This window comes from Podarcis cretensis (assembly GCF_951804945.1).
Source record: "Podarcis cretensis genome assembly, chromosome: 1".
Taxonomy (NCBI): Eukaryota; Metazoa; Chordata; class Lepidosauria; order Squamata; family Lacertidae; genus Podarcis; species Podarcis cretensis.
Window position 1 is genome coordinate 65,647,444 of NC_137170.1, and position 20,509 is coordinate 65,667,952.

Below are 20,509 nucleotides of genomic sequence, written 5' to 3' on the forward strand. Positions count from 1 at the left end.
TATGTAATCCTGCCTTGTACCCGCCTTATGCAAATATTAACCAATCAGCAATGAGTTTCTTTGTTTGTATATTAACCAATCAGCTACCAGCACACTAGTGGCAATGTTTTGTAATACTTAATAAAAGAGAGGTTCTGGAGGCTGGCCAGAAGGAACGTCTCTCAATCATCAAACTCTTTGTCTGTCCTGATTCCCCATTCCTACATCAGTCCTTTGCCTTGGATGGAGGGGAGGTTGTAGAATCCGCCTGCCCCTCCAAACACTGGGGTATCCCATGAAAGGGATCCGGGGGGAGTGGTCATGTCTGTGTAACCAGGCAGGGCCAGGGCCGAAGGCGCTTCCCCAAATATTGGTCCCTGCAGCAGTCACCCTATGTGATGTACATAAGTCTTAGGAACGTGGCTTGACTATACATGCGGGCCGGAAGTATTTTGATTGCCCCATGCCCAGGCCAAACCTCTTTCATCTGTTTTCAATAAAGTTGTGGCCTGTTTTGATCCAAACCAGTCTTAGTGGTCTTTTATTTATCTGGGGTTGGGGGCTGGGGAGCATGATGCCTGGACCCACAATGCTTGTTGGCTCTCAGCAAGAGCAACAGGAGTTCTAGAAGGAAACAGGAACAATTTGCTGTGTTACCTGCTGGTCGTACAAATATAGCAGCTGTGTGCACAGTATTAAGGGAAAAGAGAAACAGTGATATGGACAACATCAAAGCCACTGCTCTCCTTTCTTATAGTTCTTTAAGTGCAAAAGGACTCTCTCAAGCAGATGACTGACAACTCTTCAAATGGAGGACTGCCCTCTGTAAAGCAGGGCACATGGACCCCTTAAGTGTGACTAAGAAGCCACGGGCAACTCATGTGGTGAGCTCTAGGTTTTTTTGGACTACAACTCCCATACAACCAACACGATTAATGATCAGGAATGATTGGAGTTGTAGTCCACTGCATGTGAAGGGTGCTGCACTGGCTTTCCCTTATGGAGAACAATAGAAGCATTTTGTGACACAGATTGCTGTTGGGGTGAGGGAAGAGATAGAAAGAGTGGGCTGAGCTGACTTTTTGAAGCTGTATAAACTAACAGCAAAGAGGGCTAAAGAGCCACCCTCTCAGGAGAGGCTGCAAAGCTTGCTTTGTTGGTGTGTTTCAGCTGCATGCTTCTACCCATGCTCAACCTGTATATTTGTAAATAAACTCAAATATTGCAAAACACAGTAAGCCTCCAGGAATTCTTCCTACCAAAGGAAATGTGCTTTTTTTATTTTTAAAGAATGATAATGAATTCATTAATCTTGACACTTTTCGGGAAATGTAATTTATCTTTTCTGAAAGGCTGTAGTCTCAAGTAAAACTGTTTTGAAACAAGACCTGACATGAGTTCTGGTCGGTGCTCATGTTAATCAAAAACATAGCATGTGGGTTGCCTTCTTTTGCTTCGCTTCCCGTGACTTTTCTACTGTGAAATCCTGAATTAATGTCTTCATTAGGATGTGGGAATATTGCTCCATTTAGCCCAGATTCTCTACAGCTTTTTTGGGGAAATATGTCATTTACTATTTGTCCGGGTTTGGTTGCGTTAGTGCAGGAAGCTTACTGACGAGCCTAGCAAACAAATTAAACGGTTATTTTTCATTGCAGAAAGAACAATGCTTGCTGGGATTCAGAGTGACGTTAAGGAAGAAAAACTCTTGGGCTAGACCAACCGCCCACCCCCACCTCCCAGAAAAAAGGATATGAGGAGAATATCCAGATAAATGAATTCTTTTACCTGGTGGAATCCCAGGAGAAAATAAGTAGACAGAAACAGAAGTGTGCAGAATACAAAATGTGGTGATGGCTGCCACTGTGGATGGCTTTAAAGAGGGATTAGACATATACATAGAGGAGAAGGCTGTCAATAGTGACTAGGCATGATGGCTTCATGCTACCCCCCAGGAAGAGAGGCAGTCTGAAATCTAGTCACTGGAGAACAGCAGCAGGAGAGTACTATTGTTCGCAAGTGGGCAGTAGCTTGTGGACTTGCTAGAAACATCTGGCTGGTCACTGTGGGAAATGTTATTCCAGATGAGAGAGGAGTTTGGTCCCGCTTCAGCAGAGCTATTCTTGTGTTCCAAAATGGTATGAGGAGGGGTCTGTATATTTGTGGATTCCACCAAACCTTGAAATTGGATCAACAAAAAGTCGTGCCAAAAAATGTGAGGCAGGCATCTCTTGCTGCAAGAACTAGATTGAAATGCTGGGCTTAATTGTGTGTTTGGGAACTTTTCCATGTGTAGCACAGGTTCCAAGCTGTTGGCATTTAGATAGCTCTTGCAGACCCTCCAAATGTTCCTGTTTTCCAGGGATGTCCCTGATTTAGAGAAGCCATCCCGGTTCCTGATTTGATCCCAGAATGTCCCACTTTTCCTTAGGATGTCCCTATTTTTATTGGAGAAATGTTGGGGGGGTATGGAGTTATCTGACCCCTGAGCCGTCTGAAGGCAATCCTGTATAGGGAAGGTTTTTTTAATGTTTAATGTTTTGTTATGTTTTTATATATGTTGGAAGCTGCTCAGAGTTGCTGGGGCAACCCAGTAAGATATGCGGGGTATAAATAGTAAAAATATCATTATGGAATGGGACGTTCCTATTTCATTGGTTAAATTTTGGAGGGTATGCTATTGTTTTGTTCCAGTCCTGGTTGTCTGAATCCACCTTAGTTGTCAGATTGTTTTCTAGTTGTTGCACGCATCACTTCCTCCTGAAATGTGAGCTGAAGACACTGATACACAAGGGTTGGCAATATATCAAAATGAGCAGGGCTCCCATCCTATACATTTAAGAATCAAGTAGAAAATGAGATTTATTTTTCAGGATTAGAAGTTCTGAACATTCACTTCTTTACAAAATGAATAAAAATGCCGGAACGCTGTCCTCTTTTGCATCTGGTCACCCTAATTTGCACAATCAGACAAAGATCAGATACGGTCTTCCCAGGCAGCCCAAAATCTATGGAATCTCACTGCTGGTCATTACTATGGGATGGTACAAAGGGAATAATCCAACAGCCTCAAACAAAATCTTCTTACAGCATGATCCTAAACATGTTTGCACAAAAATCATTAACAGTGAATACAATTGGACCAGTTCTGACACAATAATAATCAGCCTTCATACAATTATGCTCCTAAGAATAATATCCACAAAGGTTTGTAAACACACAATTCTATTACTCCCTGCTCCATCCAAGGTTCTTTCCTTGGAATTCCACAGGAAATTTACATTCTGTTATTACAGTTTCATTGTGCATTTCTCCATGGAGGAAAACCATTGCACTGAGCATCCTGCACACTGATTTCCAAAGGGGGTGCCATTCAGTGAAGCTGTTAAATCACCCCCATTATCAGTGTAGCAGGCCTGGGTTACACATTTGGGAAGCAGACAGGACTTCTGGTATGAATACCCTGATTACTTTTTTTTTATGAAAAGCCATAACAAAGAGACAGACATAATTAAGTCACATGTTTTCCATCCAGAAAACATTTTACATGTTGATTTCTCTCTGTTGCCCAGCTCAGTAGTGGCATAGCTACAATGACGGCATGATGGTCCTATTGAGATGTGGCAAACCACATTGAGTTCCATTGTTTCGTTGCAATGCAGGGTTCCATTCAGCATAATGCGAAGTAGTGCTCTGTGTGAGCAGAACAACTTCTGCACGTGTAGCAGGGCTTCCCTCTCTCTCCTGCCCTATCAACAATATATTCTGGCGAGTCCCTTGCCCCCCCCCACAGAGCACATTTCATTGCTACATGGCAAGTTATTTGCATTTATATTTTTATCTAAGTGGGGTTTTAAGTTTTAACAATGTACACTGCCCTGATACATTATGGTATGGTGGTACAGAAATAGTTGCATAAATAAATAAATAAATAAATAAATAAATGTTATTCTTAATATATGTTGAGATTCTTAATATGTTGAGATTAATCAAATGCATTGTTTGCAATTAATAGAAATATTTCTATCCTGCCCATTTCCCAAGGATCCTACTTCAGTAATCTTCCTCCACTGTTTTTACCTTTACCCACAGCAGGTCTGTGTGGTTGTTTAGTCTGAGAGGCAGTAGCAGATCCAAGAACACTCAGTGTTTGAATGAATATTTGAACTAGGGTCTCCCAGGACTGCTAGGTTCAACAGTCTTTTCAGTAGTTTCTCCTCCTGTCCCATTCTTGCTGCCACCTTCTTATTGATGAACCAACTAAACAACGCCAAATGCTCAGGGTGTTGCGTTCGCAAAGTAAAGGAAGGACTGGACCCTGATTAAAAACAAGACACGAGGCTTTGACCAGCAAGGCTCTCGGAGAAAGTGCGTCAACCACACCCCTCACCAGGCCATTTTATTAGCAAAAGAATCTTTTACACAGTGCTCGTAAGAACCGATCATATTTCCTCTGAACATTTCATCAAACCCCACGTGGGGGAAAAGTAACACTACAACACTAATTAGCATGCATATATTTTGCGGTAAAGAAGTTGAGAACTACAAAGAAGAGTATCTGGCAACCCTGGAGGTGAGAAATAAACATGATAAGAAGGATGGCCAGAAAGACCAGATCACTACCACCTTCATGTGATTAACATTTTAAGATTATATAAATAAAACTACATCAAAGTAACTTGCCTACTATCTTTATGGCCCAGGAAGCCTGCCTGGCGAAGCAACTGCTGTGTACGCTGTGTACGTGACTCGTGAAGAAGAGGGGAATGGGCAGTAGAGGCAATGGCCAGAGATGCAGAGGTGTGGATTAATCAAGAATCATATCAAAATAGTTTAAACCCAGCCAGCGCAATGCTTTCATTGCTGACACAGATGGCTTACTCTATATCTGTTATAATTCCTCATAGCAATCCCACCTGATCACTACATCTCTGGATATTTGCACTCCTACACAGGGAACTTCAGGTGGCAAGTTAAAATTTTATTGGATCAAACTCAAAGTCAGGACTCATTATACATATGAAGTATGTGCTAAATTCAAAGTTTGGATCAAGCTTCAGAACCATCACTCACTCTTTCTGCCATAGAGGGGTTTGAATATGCTAATTTAATCACCCACTAGGTGGCAGTGATGGCACATTTAGGCCCACTGTGTAAGACCTGCGGGTCAAATTACCACAGCATGGCCAGGGCATATTCATCAAGATCACTTATTAGCACCTCAGTCAATATGTTTACTTCTAATTAAGTTCAACTGACTTCTGCAAGCTTTATTTTGGAGTAAGCTTCATGCGTCACTCCAGTGTGGGCTCCCACAACCCAATGTAGAAGGAAGTTTAAGAACACCATAAGGAATATTATGGGCTGTATTCAGCTGATAACCTTATTCAACCTTAGCCTTAGGGCTACACTGAATACAATCCAATACTTTTCCAAAGAGGAATGATGTGGCCTACAGCTCCCATGAAGCAGCATCATGCTTGGCAAAAGGTGACCACGAAAATGACCACCACACTTGCGTGTTTATTGCACCAGTATATTAGGCTGTGGGCAGCTGGGAAGGGCAGCAGATCTGGGCTCTAAGAAGAATGCCTCTTGCTGCCTCCTGCACTTGTCACCTTTCACCTCTACCACTTCTTCCTGCTCCTCTCCAGCCTCCTCCCCCCCCCCAGCCTTCAGCACATCGGAGCTTCCCTGGGCCACCTCCAGTTGCCTCAGCCGCAGAAAAGGAGGCAGCTAGGTGTGGCTTCCATTTTTTGTTTTGCTTTAAGCAGCAAAACATTCTGGGCCAGCCCTGGATTATCTCATTACATCCTCACCACCCCAGACTGCGAAGAGCACAACCCTGTGCTCAGAGACAGTCACTTGCCGAAAACCACCCAATGAATTTCACGGATGAGCTTTCTCCTCCTAAATCATACACTCTGAGCCACCCTGGTTCTCCTGAGTACAGTGGCACCTTGGTTCTCAAACGCCTTGGTACTTAAACAACTTGGAATGCAAACACTGCAAACCCAAAAGTGTCCTGGTTTGCGAACTGTTTTCAGAAGCCAAACATGCTCCATTTTGAGTGTTACGCTTCCGATTTGAGTGCCACACTTTCATTTTGAGTGCCACACTTCTGTTTTTAGTGTTACACTGAGGTCCGTCTGTTTTTGCTATTTATTTTCCATGGGGGTTTTTTGTGGCTCTTTTTATGACTGTGTGGAACCCAGTTCAGCTACTGATTGATTGATTGATTGATTGATTGTGTTACTGCAGTACATTGTTTACTGCTTTCATTTTATGGATCAATGGTCTTGTTAGATAGTAAAATTCATGTTAAATTGCTGTTTTAGGGGTTGTTTTTAAGTGTCTTGAATGGATTAATCCATTTTGCATTACTTTCTATGGGAAAGTGTGCCTTCGTTTTGGAATGGGCTTCTGGAACGGATGGAGTTTGAGAACCAAAGTACCACTGTACTGCATAGAGTTCCAAATCTAGCCTAAGAACTTTTCATTCTGCTGCACTGCATGGGAATTTAACAAAGCCTCTCGCCGACTCCACCCTCTGCATCCACGCAAAGGCCCTCAGTCGCATTTTCAGTGAGGAACGGTTTTCAAATGCAGACACTATTCAATTTACCCAGAAATATATCCGTTTAACAAGGCCTAAAACATGAAGCAATGAATCAATAATAAATCTCAAAGGCCTCAAAATGAATCCCAGGACAGTTGGTTTTTAATCTACTAAGAACTTAAAGCTGATATGAAGTTTGAAGAATTTGGCAATGATATTGCATTACTTTGTGTCAGGCTTTTGCACTTACACTACCTGAATAACAAATGCAGGGTCTTGCTGTATATAATGAAAGTTACAAGCCTGCTACTGCAACAAAGTGTGGCTAGCTTTTCTAGCTATTTCAAAACTATTGCTGTTTGGTTTCCTTCTGGAGCCATAAAAACAGAGAAGCCAAATTAAAATAAGATTGGAAAATTGCGGTGTGTAAATCATATGAATATAATGAAATAGTTACGATGACAGATTTAGTGAGAATTAGGAAAGGTGACTCTATTCAGAATAATCTCATAACCAGGTGGGAACCAATGATTGCTGCCAGCCATTGCATGGAGGTACAAGTTTTGCAAAGCTATCCACATTAACCTTGGCACTGTCTAAGCCTCTAATTCTTGCTAATTGACTGTCTTCCTCTCACAGTACAACATTGGCTTGTACTTTCTCATCTTTAGTTTTAGTGGTCTGTATTAGGGAAGGAGGGATTCTTATCAATCACCATCCACAATACAGTTTGTAGATACAAATATATACCAGTACAAAGTATCTCTGTTGCTCCAGCAATTCATGACCACCCTGCTGAGAGCCTCAGGGCCCACTCTTGCCTCTCTCCACTGGGGCCTGACAGGCTTCATAAGGACTGCTACTGCCCAGCAGAGAGCGCTGTTTCTTCTTTTAAATTTAGTGTGTGTGTGTGTGTGTGTGTGTGTGTGTGTGTGTGTGTGTGTTTAGTGTTTGAACTGTTTTTAGCTGTGTTGATTGACACCCTATGCCCTTTTAAAATGTGTTGGGGGGGTTATTGGGTTGTTGTTTTTATTTTGATTACCGGTATGTATTTTGTGGTTTTATATTCTGATTTTATCCTGTGAACCGCACCACTTTAGCTAATGGGGCCTCCTGCTGCCACCACGCTGCCGGAGCACGATTTCTGTTCTCATACTGAAGCAAAGTTCTTAACCCAAGGTAATATTTCTGGGGTAGCAGAGTCTGTAACCTGAAGCGTATGTAACCCAAGGTACTACTGTAGACTGGAAAGAGAAGTTGCTGAATTGCAACTGATTACCAAACTTAAAACCATGGAGAGACCTGGGTCTGAATAGAGACATTGGATTCTTATCTCATTATACATGATACAGCTATTTTTAGCCATCTCACCCCTTGCTTGTTCCTGTAAGACCAATTGCAGTCCTTAACAGTCGTCAACAGGTTTACCACACCTATCAGCCAATCACTCATTCCCACCACCCTTCCTAGTAATACCCCTCCCCACCCTCCCATTATATATAAGGATCTGGTGACTTCTGTTTCAGTGTATCTGAAGGAATGTGCATGCACACGAAACCTCATACCAATAACAAACTTAGTTGGTCTCTAAGGTGCTACTGGAAGGAATTTTTAAATTTTGTTTCAACGATAAAAAATGTTCAACTTGTGTGTCAAGTTTAAATATACCATTTGTTTCTCTAGGGAGGAACCTCGTTGATCTTAGAAAGGATGGTGTAGAGGGGGGCCAACACTGCAGAGAAGGAGCACAGTGCACCCATGTTGCTGTGAGGAAAGGGTAAATGAAAACTAAATGCACCGGCATCTGTCTGACTTTCATTGTAAAGCAATACAGTACTGTGAAAAGCAGTGGGAGAGGTCTGAGCTACAGAAGAAAGGTGGGGGTGCGAATTATTTGATTCCTGAGAGTATGCGGCAGCCTTACACAATAGGCAGCCTAGTATCAATTAGGTTTCCAAGACAAAAGGCTCTGTGTGTATTCACCGCTTGCTCAGAAATAAGGCTATTGAAGCATATCGCAGCTCTTTTGCCTGGAAGCAGAGATTAGGAGCAGCTGTGTGGGCTCTCCCTGCTGTGGGTGCACAAGCAGTAATAAGGGGGTGTGATTGTGTAGCGCAGGGGGCAGCGGTGGCACTGTAGCGAAAGCTAGGCAAAGCCAATCCAGCAAAGATGATGAGAAAAGTCTTGAAAATACTGTACTTAGCTTTTTTTTTAACCACAAAGGAAACAGTAGGCTTAAGGTCCCAAATTATATGGGCTCCACAAAATGAGCTACAGACCTCTCACTCTTGCAGCACCAGCACCATCAACACAAAGCCAGTTCCGAGCTGGAGAGGAGGTGGGGTTGCGGGCTTTATGCCCTCCCCCCATGTGCGCAGGGGCTGGCTTGCAGCCCCCGCGAGATCAGGGAAACCTCGGACGCATCATCTCCCTTGCCAGCCAATCGGCTGGCCCAGGAGCCGTAACCTGCGCTATTTAGGGCTGGTGCGGCCGAGGATTTCCCTCTTTCTCCGCTCCAGCACCCCAGCTGCTCCGGTTTCCCACCCTCCCACTCTTTAGGTTTGGCTCTCTGACATTGCTATGGACCTTGGTTGGTCGCCGTTAAGGGGCCTGGTAGGAATTTTTTCCACTTGGCAAATTGGCACCAGCCACTTGGTTTTTCGCCTAGGTAAAAGGTAAAGGTAATTGGGCTAAAGCCGGTTAGTCGATAGAACCAATGCCTAAGCCAATACCGCTCAAATTCCTGTAATCAATAAAGTTGTGGCCTATTTTCACCCATTAACCTATAATACTGGTGTCCTGTGTCTTTATTTCCGAGGAGGAGGCGGAAACTCGCCACACAATAAATAAAAAACAGTATTGTACCGCTTTAAATGGGCATAGCTTCCCCCTAAGAATCCTGGGCACTGTAGTTTGTTAAGGAAGCCAAAAGTTGTTAGGAGACCCCTATTCCCCACAGCGAGAGACAATCCCCTCGTTCCCAGGAGAGAAGGATTAATTGTTAAACCATTCTGGAACTCTGCCACCAGCAAACCCACACAGCCCAAATGTTGCTGCCACCCCAGCCCTGTGTTTGGGGGTCAGCTCCACCCCACTGCACACACCACTACTGGGCACAAGGTGTTGTACAGGATGTTTCAGAAGCCATGGGGAAGGGAGGTTGGAGGAAATAGGTTTGGCCAATGTCAGTAGGCCACAAAAATCAGAACTAAACATAACTTTCAGATTAGGATGCCTACAAATTGCACGGGCTGCACCAAATCCATTTTAAAAGAAGCAAGGCCATATTTTTATGGAGTGCACACACAATGGTCAGCTGATATTGTGGAAACACAGCAAGTTTTCTGATGGCAACAAGGACTTCAAGTGCATTGTAACAGACATAGACATCCTGTCTGAATGTGCCTGGGCTGTACCTCTTGACGCTCTAAAACACAAAACAGGCAGAGAATAGCATTCAGAGATTTAATGATTTTTTCCCCCAGACATGATAGAAGGAAGTCTGAAATGCTCCAGACAGATAATGGTAAATAGTTTCTAAGCAAGTCTGTAAGCAGTCTGTTTAAACAACTTGGGGTTCATCACTTTGTCACCAATAATGATGTCAAAGCTGGTGTTGTGGTCAATTTAATAGCATTACAGACAAGAATGTGGAGGCATTTTAAATCTAACAATACCTTCAGCTATAGTGACATGCTGGCACAATTCTTAAAAAGTTATAGTCAAAGCTACACAGAAGTATCACCACCAGGTTTGTCAATATTAAGAGTTTCAAGGTTCTAGTAGGGAGAGGGAGAGAATCCTGCTGAGCAGAAAAGGACATATTCCTAACCAATACGCTTAAAAAAAAACCACCTGCCTTTCACAATGGACATCAAAGGAGTTTTTGATACTTTGTGCCTTTCACAAACATATTGTTGCGCACTTCTTTGGACCCTTACTGCATTGTGTAGTATTTCATGAACGCCTATAATCCCTGGACCCAGCAAGTGTTAGAATTATCAAGGCTTGGGGTATTAAGATAGATGCCAGACCTTTCTAATTCTTGAATACAGCCAGTGTTAAAAGCTAAGCAAGCCTTCAAATTCCAGGAAATAGCCAGACTTGTGCCTGAGGGATGGGCCATTAAGAGAACAAAGAATCAAAGGGCTCCTATGAGACGGCAAATGGGTTTCCCTCAACAGATAAAGTCAGAGTTGAGAGTTGAGAGGTTAGAGTTAGGAGTGATGTGACCTAGAAGCAAAGTAAAGGGTAAAGGTAAAGGGACCCCTGACCATTAGATCCAGTCGCGGATGACTCTGGTGTTGCAGCGCTCATCTCGCTTTATTGGCCGAGGGAGCCGGCGTACAGCTTCCGGGTCATGTGCCAGCATGACTAAGCCGCTTCTGGCGAAACAAGAGCAGCACACGGAAATGCCGCAATGGGAGCTCACCCCGTTGCAGGGATTTGAACCACTGACCTTCTGATCGGCAAGTCCTAGGCTCTGTGGTTTAGACCACAGCACCACCCGCTGTAAAGTAGCAAGCTGGAAAGCCAGAGAGGCAGATTACGATGCTTGATGTCTGTTTGCATCCAAAACTGTGGCGATGGAAGAAACAAGATTCTCTTGGGGTGTTAATGCTGTGAACCCCTCTATTGTAGGCTCAGGTTGTAGATGTGTAAACAAACCATATATCATATAGACACCACAATATTTATTGTGCCTTGTTTTCAAAAGGAAGCATGAACCCTAGTTAAGCACCTGGAACCCCTGGAATCTTATAATGCTTGGAAATTGGGGTGGCAGGCAACAGTATAAATATGCTTTAAATGTATGACATGGATGTGACCAAAGATGGGGATGGTTTACTTTCAGCTAAGAAATACATGTTTTAAACCACCATGGTTTTTATACACCATGGCTCTGAAGAATGTACTAATCTAAATGACATCTATATCCAGTTGGGCCTCCACCAACCATTACTGAGAGAAGCTTGTTTAATTAGGTGCCCTGCTGGCAGCCCTGACAGAATCCACATTGCTAGCCTTTTCCATTGTAGGAAATTATGAAGGTTATATGGATTTAAACAATGCATTGCTGTACATGTGCTGCAAAACTGCAACTAAACATGGAACAAATCTTTCCAGCAATTAAGAAGTAGGCCTGGTGATTTATCCAATAGCTTCTACGATTAGTCAACTCAATGTGACATTGTGATATCACCTCATCAGCCAAGAGCAGCAACTGCTACCTTTCTAGAGTTTTTGTAATACTCTAGCCACACAATTCTCTGCAGGGCTATTTTACACAGATACAACTGAACAACACAAATCAACTGAAAGCCAAGAAATAGACCTTCTGGAACATCTTTATGTTGACCTGCGATTTTTTTGCGCTATAAAGATGCAGTTAACTGGTAAATATGTGGAAATGGTCTACTTGATGATGGGCAATGCTCATACTTCTTAACTTGAACAAAATAAAAAAATTCCTTCCAGTAGCACCTTAAAGACCAACTAAGTTAGTTCTTGGTATGAGCTTTCGTGTGCATGCACACTTCTTCAGATACGTGGTATTTTTTTATTTTGTTCTGACTATGGCAGACCAACACCTATCTGTAACTTCTTAACTTCTGAGGCTCATACTTCTTAACACAATTTTCACACTATAATTATAAACTTATTTTGCACCCTAGGCTCTTTTCAACCCCTAGGGTTTTATTCCACCCCCCCCTTCCCATCCCATCAACATGTTGCATTCAACCCTTTGGGAAACTGGTCTAGAAATAAATGATCAAATTGGGGAAAAAATCACAAACGTGATCTAGTCTGCCTTGTCGCCACAAGGCTCTGGGCCATGCAATGACTTCCATAGCCACACATCCAAATGTGGCTTAAAGGTTTAAGCGCATTTTAATTTTATGTCTGGAAAAACAGCAGGGGTATAAGTTAAGCCAGGTTGGAACACTAGCCACTGTGTAGAGTTTTGTTGAAGCATGGTGAGAAATAGCCCACAATTGTGTAGTACTGGTGGTAATCTACAACTTCTCCATTGGCAAGGTTGCCCAGTGCAGAAGTGGAAGTTTTTAGTTCAGCTATGGCTCTTGTTAAAACATCCCAACCCCCTTTTTGCATTTGGCTCATAGGGTATGATATGGAATGATTCCCTTGACCAAGTCCAGCATATATTAGAACTAGCTATAGCTTCCCCCTTGTGTACACAAAGGTCCGTTTGTTATCTCATGAACACACACTCTTGTTCTGCATCATTTTGTTTAACAGCAGCCTGGTGGGGTTCTTCTGTCTAGCAGGCAGACTGCCCAGTACTTCTCGGAAGATTGTGTCAGGATTTTGCAGATACTTTTGCAGAGGTCTGCTGTGAGGCAGGGGTAGAAGATAGTTTAGTTTTCGTTACTTTCCTCTGTCTTCATAAGTTAGGCATTTTTTAAGCAGAGCATTATGACATGTGGCTTCTGTTCAGTCACTCTTATGAGGAATCCCCTTCATTTCAGTATCAAGGGGTTCTTCTCAATGGGTTGCTTCTGATGCTTTCTTATTTAGGAAGGCATCCTTTTAATTGTTGGCATTGATGGCTGTGGTCCAAACATATCTTCTCAATATAGACCATTTGTTGTTGTTTAGTCATTTAGTCGTGTCCGACTCTTCATGACCCCATGGACCAGAGCATGCCAGGCACTCCTGTCTTCCACAGCCTCCCGCAGTTTGGTCAAACTCATGTTAGTAGCTTTGAGAACACCATCCAACCATCTCATCCTCTGTCGTCCTCTCTTTCTCATTGTGCCCTCCATCTTTCCCAACATCAGGGTCTTTTCCAAGGAGTCTTCTCTTCTCATGAGGTAGCCAAAGTATTGGAGCCGCAGCTTCAGGATTTGTCTTCCCAGTGAGCACTCAGGGCTGATTTCCTTCAGAATGGACAGGTTTGATCTTCTTGCAGTCCATGGGACTCTCAAGAGTCTCCTCCAGCACCATAATTCAATATATACCATAAAAAGGTAAAGGGACCCCCGACCATTAGGTCCAGTCACGGACGACTCTGGGGTTGTGGTGCTCATCTCACTTTATTGGCCAAGGGAGCCGGCGTACAGCTTCCGGGTCATGTGGCCAGCATGACTAAGCCACTTCTGGCGAACCAGAGCAGCGCACAGAAACGCTGTTTACCTTCCCACCGGAGCGGTACCTATTTATCTACTTGCACTTTGGCATGCTTTTGAACTGCTAGGTTGGCAGGAGCTGGGACCGAGCAATGGGAGCTCACCCCGTCGCGGGAATTCGAACCGCCGACCTTCTGATCGGCAAGTCCTAGGCTCTGTGGTTTAACCCACAGCGCCACCCGGGTCCTTTAATATAGACCATACACACCTCATATATATTTCCACTGAAGTGGGGTGCGGACAAGTAAAGATGTGACTGCTAAGGAAGCAACTTGGACTCTTAAAATGTACTCCTGATTGTTCCCTGACAAGTGGGGCTTGTATTCAGGGTCTTTTAATTTTCCACCAAATAGAAACCTCCCCCCCTCCACACTGCAAATTGTTCCTCCCGAGCGTCCTCCCAAGCAAAAAGAACAGCACAAAGACAATGCCGAAGCCTCCTCCTCTTGGAACGAGCTACATTCTGGAGTTTCCGGTCAGGGACTTCGAAGTGCAGCTGATCCAAGTAGGACTTGAGGTCACCATCAGTCAGTTCAGCAGTGACTTCAAGCCCTGCTTGGATTGGCCGGGATCTTCACTTGTAGTGCACCTTGAGTTCAAACTGCATGGCAAAGTGTGGGGGGGGGGAGTCAGCTGATGTCATGGTGATGTCAGGCGGCTGACAGACAGGTGGTCCCACATGCCTGTCAGAGTGGCCCACAAGGCATGGGGCAGCTGTTGATCCAGCCTACCATGTTGAACAAGTTCCCACCCCTGACTGATTTTAAGATCCATGTTGTCAAAGCCTGGATGGAAATTTTTGTTGAGAAATAAGAAGATACTGAGACAGACCCTATTGGTCTCTTTAGCTCAATGCTGTTTGCATGAGATCTGTTTTTTAGCAATCATAATAAGGATGGAACCTACATTTATGCATACCACTTTTAATCACGGGCAAACCCTGGAAATTAGAAAGGAATTCCCTGCAGATGGGAGAGTGATACACCTGTATAAAGTGATACACCTGTATAAAGCTCTCCATCCATTTTGTGACCTTGTCTAGTTATTTCCTAACTGCCCAGTGACGTTGCTAATAGGACTCCTGGTATAATACGTAAACCAGCCCCAAGCCAAGGCTTTCTGGTGACATTTTAAAACAGGTACTATTGAAAACACCAGTAAAACCCATGGCCTTCATTTTGCAAGGTTTCGCCCACGCGTCTGGCTACAAATTTGTTCTCTTTCATCAGGGTGTAACCTGATGCCAGTTGTCTTAATACCCCACAAATCCTCCAAGGTGTCTGTTGCATCTAATTTTGTATAAAAGGGCAACGGAAGGCTTTCCGCTCTTTACAGCTACCATAATTGCAGCAAGGCAAGTCTAAGACAGGTAACTTTTCAACAGATTCTTAATTAACACTGCTTCAGAAATGGTAAGGTCTCTGTAGAACTTTTTTTGAAAAAAAGCCATTTAATAAGGAATCTTCTCTGCCTTTTTAAATACATTTATTCTGTTTTGTTTGGTTTTTGGTTTTTTTAAAGAATGTAAAAGTTTCCAGAGCTTATTTGTAAGAGCAATTGAGATATCTTTCTATTCAGCAGAAATGCCTTTTTTCATTATTTCATTATTTTCTCTCAAGTGTAACTGGATTAAGACTTCATTCTGCTGAACAAATCTCTTATCCTCTGACAATAACCTTAGTACTGTTTTGCTGACTTTACTCTATGAATGTATGCATACGTACCACTATCCTTTCTTTTTAAAAGCTTGCCTTTGTATCAGCATGGGAAGAATGGTAATATTGTCTGCTTCTAAAGATATGTTGAATTGTAAGTCTCAGTGTACTCCAGGACCCCTCTGCTTTGCACTACAGGATGAAGCCGATTAATTTCTTTGTCGTGTTGCTTTTCTGGCAAACTGTTTGCTGCAATCATTGCCAGCTGTCCAATATCACAATAGCACTGGAGAAGGAAGAGTGTGGTTTCTGCATCAGCGTGAACACAACATGGTGCTCTGGCTACTGCTTAACAAAGGTGAGGAGCCAAGAGGTTAATAAGTATATGCATTTGTATGATTTGTTCACATGAAGATAACGTGTACATTTAAGGACTTCTTCCGCATCAAATTGCATTGAACAGGCTGTTGACTTCTATATTCTCAGTGAACATAGCTTATGTTCAAGGCAGTAAGCACTTTATTGTTTGCTCAAAGAAGAAATTCTGCACACAAAGGAATTTGTTCCAGTTTATATGGTTTCCTATTTTGTTATAGAGCAATATCACCCACTTGATACAGAACTAGGACAGCTAGTCTTGTAACAAATGTTTCAGATTTGATAGGTCTTAAAATAGAAATTGATTTTAGTTTAACAAGCTGTCCAAAGATCACTGAAGTCAGGGAAGAACATAATCAATCACCTTAATTTGGGTTTTGGTAGGGTTTTTCAAAATCAAAGAAAGTCATGGTTAGACACTGCTAAAAGGCCGTTGGTGTCATATGGATTTAACATTCAGACTCTCTTTTTTATGTCATGATTAGGATCTAATTGATCAGAACCTAGCAATGAGATATGTCCAGAACATCTGCACATTCAAGTCAGTTGTGTACGAGACTATCAAGATCCCAGGCTGTGCTGGTCACGAAGAATCATTTTATTCCTACCCAGTGGCAACAGGATGTCACTGCGGAACCTGCAACACTGACGTCACCGACTGCACCCGGAGAGGCTTGGACCCGAATTATTGTTCGTATGATCAATATGAGATCAGCGAGTGAGGCTTGTCTTTCTCATCTTGCAAAAACTGTACAGTAATGAATGTCGGGGAAAGGGGCAATGTGTGCAGATATTACAGTACGGTTGCATCTTATGAGCGTTTAACTTGTGTTATTTCAATCTTGCATGGTTGAAGGTCAGCCGCTTGAAAATGCCCAAGTTAAATGCAAGGCAGAGAACTTAGAAGCTCTTTTCGTGCCGGGTAACACAAGCAGACCTGGTTCAGAAAGAGCTTTAAAGCTCTATGCCTTGCTTGGGGGGGGGGCTCCAGAAGGCTAGGGATGCTCATATGGGGGGGGGGGGGTCCAAGGATTTGAGTATACACATTTTCATGTATATGCAGAACTTTTGGAACTGAACCTCTGCATAAGATGTGATTGTACTATCCTGCCAACTTTCTCTTTTTTTAAGTATGTGTGCAAAGAATACAACCTGTTGCATTCACCTTCAATGGCTTCATTGTGGCATCTTAAGCAAAAAGTGTTTTCGCCTGTGTCTTTCAAAGCACAGTTCCTTCACAGTCTGCTCCCGATACATCCTCCACTCTTTGCAATTCTCTCTTCAAGTGCCAGCTTCTCTTTCGAAACAAAATTTAAAAATTGCTGTATCTGAAGAAGTGTGCATGCACACGAAAGCTTAGTTAGTCTCTAAGATGCTACTGGAAGGATTTATTATTATTATTTGTTTGTTTTGACTACGGCAGACCAACATGGCTACCTACCTGTAACTGCAGCTTCTCTTTAACATCCATTTAATAACTTACATGAGTTATTTAAGAGTTTCTCTACTGACTAGCTTGTTCAGTATGACATGATCTCTTTCCTATTAAAGTTATATAACAGTGCAATCCTATGCATGTCTACTCAGAAGTAATCCCCATTTAAGTGTGTGTATAGGTAAGTGTGTATAGAGAGAGCTGCAGCCCCATCTATGGATCTATGTTGGTACATCAGTTTAATTTCACTTGGAGTCAACTGTGAGAGAGTGCAGACTAAGGAGGTCCCATTGGACAGACCCCTAGCTTTAACTAGAAGAAAGTTCCCTTGCTTCAGGCATGCTGTTGGGGGGGGGGGTACTTTGTGCCGTTTGTGTAATTTCCAGATCTCTCGACCCTTTCTCCATTTTTAAGTCTCCAGCCACCTGCCACCTTAATTTGCCCAGGGGGTTCCCCTGTTGGTTCCCCATAGCTCACAGTAAGCTCTGACAGTAAGAACTATAGTTATTTTTCCCCTCTAAAAGTTGCCTTGAATTGGCCTACATTTGCATCCGATTTATAAAAATTAGCATGTGTATACTTTACGCAAATTGGTATAATGAGCCTGGGCAGACTTCGGTCTTTTAAATTTCAGCGGTGCCCTGTGTGAGGCCAAAATTCAGTACCCACCCCATCCCCTGCCTCACCTTTTATTCTGTTCAGTTCACTTATGCCATAGTAGCAGCACCCTATGGCACTCCTTGGCTCAGCACCCAGTGTGGTTGAACCAGTTGTTCTGCCCTAAATCCACCTTGCCTATGTCTTTTAAGTATCTGTCAACACCCCTGCCTGGCTTCTCTGTGTTGTTAACATGGTGCTTCTGCTATAGTATGAAATGGTATAGATGCATGTGTGTACTTATTTAGGCAGAGTTTATTCTTGTATTGTTAGCTTTAATTGTTTACTGTTAAGTACATATCTGTTGAACTTATAACTTCTTGTACTGAAAATATAATTTCAGCACATTTATGTCTCCAATAAACTATAAAAATAAAAATGGGAAACTTTGGGCAAAGAGATGCGTTTTCCGTCTGATTATTATTTTCTTATACAATATGAGAATTTCTTAGGGGAATTCACTATGTCAGAGGCAGCCTACTGTGAATTCTGGGACCCTACTATTCTACCATTGATCTGTCAGAGACACTGCATAAGCAAGGACTGTGAGTTTCAAGGCCCATTCATAGCGGTGAAAGGACACCGTTCGATGTGCATTCTAAACTGTTTCTGTAAATTCATGTGCTTCTTAGAAACACACATATATGGTTTTATTTTGTCGCACTTACACGACTTGGTTCTTTTTAATGAACTTGTAAATGAGTAACAAGCCATCTGTTCTTGTATTCGCAACACAAGTTTTTTTCATGCTTTACTCCCAAACAACCAATTTCCTTGATTGACTTTGAAGAAAGGGCTTGTTCACTCAGCACTTACCCCCTGCTTGCACTTTAGAACAAGGCACTCCAATCTGTTGCTAGATAAACTGGTAGGTCAGTTGCTTCGGCCTGGGTTTCCTCCAACTTAGTAGGGCTTTCCAGAGGAGAGGACAAAACAGGAAAGAGGACAACCTAGCTTCTCTGTAGCCCAGAGGGATCAGAAATGGTGCAAAGGCAGGCAAACATCAGAGTAGGCAAGAGAGCAGAAAATTTGCCAAGTACAGAAGAGTCAACACCACACTCAATAGGCATGTGGGAGACTAAGCAGCAGCAACAGCTCTGCCTCCTTCCCTCCAGGAGCCTCACTCAAACTGGTAACTCATTGGACAGGAAAGAGAAAGGTTGTCCTTGCCACACCACGGCTGTGGTCAGATCTTGAATGAATGAGTCCATGTGGAGTGCCTGCCCAATTAAACAGCTGTGCCGACACATTTTACAAGCCAAGTATAGCCAGAAGACCATTCAAGACCCTTAGGGCTTAGGGCAGGCATAGGCAAACTCGGCCCTCCAAATGTTTTGGGAATACAACCCCCATCATCCCTAGCTAACAGGACCAGTGGTCAGGGATGATGGCAGTTGTAGTCCTAAAACAGCTGGAGGGTGGCGTTTGCCTATGCCTGGCTTAGGGGAAGGCCTGCAGCTCAGTGGTAGAGCATCTGTTTAACTTGCAGAAGGTCCCAGGTTCAAGCCCTAGCATCTCCAGGTAGGTCTGGGAGAGAGCCCTGTCTGAAACCCTGGAGAAATGCTGCTGCTCTGTGTAGACAGTGCTGAGCTAGATGGCCCAATGGCCCGACTCAGTACAAGGCACCTTCCTGTGTTCCTGCCTTGTTATGTTAAATTGTAAATGCAACAGAGAGAGAAGGAGAAATGCTACAGGTGTAAGGCAGCTCCACTTGCTCCACTAAACCCTTTCTATCTAGGGTTGAGTGCTGATGAATCCGATGCATGTTCACTCAAGAGATAATGCCAGTGGGACTTACTCCCAGTTTCACACATTTGTCAGCTAGTTGGTTTCAGTCAGGCCATTGGGCTCCTTTGCTTACAGTCCAGCTACAGTGGTGATGCTATAGGAATCTGAACTAGGAGTTGCCAGGATTCAGCTCCAGTACTTTAATTCAATGCCAGGAGGATGTGATTGAACCAACTGTAGAGAGAACAGTACCTTTCAGCATGTACAAGGTTCATTCACTTTACCACTGAGTATGCAGAACTGCCCCCATTCATCTCAGCGCTCCTCAAACACAGAGTTGTCAGGGGATCCATTGCCTGAAGATCCATCACACCGCAATAAAGGGTGGGGTTTTTTTGGGGGGGGTGCTGCTTGAGTGAGTAAGCACTCCTGCTTGAATTCTTGCCATGAAGCAGTTTCCCACCTTGATGGTGCTTGCACCCTAATTTTCTCCGTGACTTGCTACTTGTGTTACCAGATTTCTATATTTTACATAGGTAATCATGATTTTGGGGTTCTTTATTAGAGGCAAATGCATGCCACAGACATTATTGTGATGGATAAAATTACCCTAGCAAACGCCTATGTCTGAAGAATTTAGCTATAACTCATAAATGTCAATATGATCTATCTCACTTAGGGGAATTAGCAGTGATCATGCAGGCTGATATCATTAGAATATTTAATAATAATAATAATAATAATAATAATAATAATAATAATAATAATTTATTATTTGTACCCCGCCCATCTGGCTGGGTTATTTGCACAAAAAGCTGTCAGAAAGTAAAAAAATGTCTCTGTGGCTTGAAGTGCCAGTATAGAAAAGAATGAGAGTGTATCTAACTAGACTTTCCTGTTAGTGCTAGGATCTCTGATTATACATTGAGACTTCCCCACCCCTCTCCTTCCTCATGCACAGATTGGG

General features: G+C 43.0%; 1 protein-coding gene across 1 annotated transcript; it reads left to right on the forward strand.

Moving 5' to 3' along the window:
• Positions 1-697: 697 nt before the first annotated feature.
• On the forward strand, positions 698-16,693 carry FSHB (follicle stimulating hormone subunit beta). The gene is made up of 3 exons (XM_079975945.1): positions 698-833; positions 15,543-15,702; positions 16,208-16,693. Exons 2-3 carry the CDS (start codon positions 15,544-15,546, stop codon positions 16,442-16,444), a joined length of 396 nt encoding a protein of 131 aa, XP_079832071.1. The 5' UTR covers positions 698-833; position 15,543; the 3' UTR covers positions 16,445-16,693.
• Positions 16,694-20,509: the final 3,816 nt, after the last annotated feature.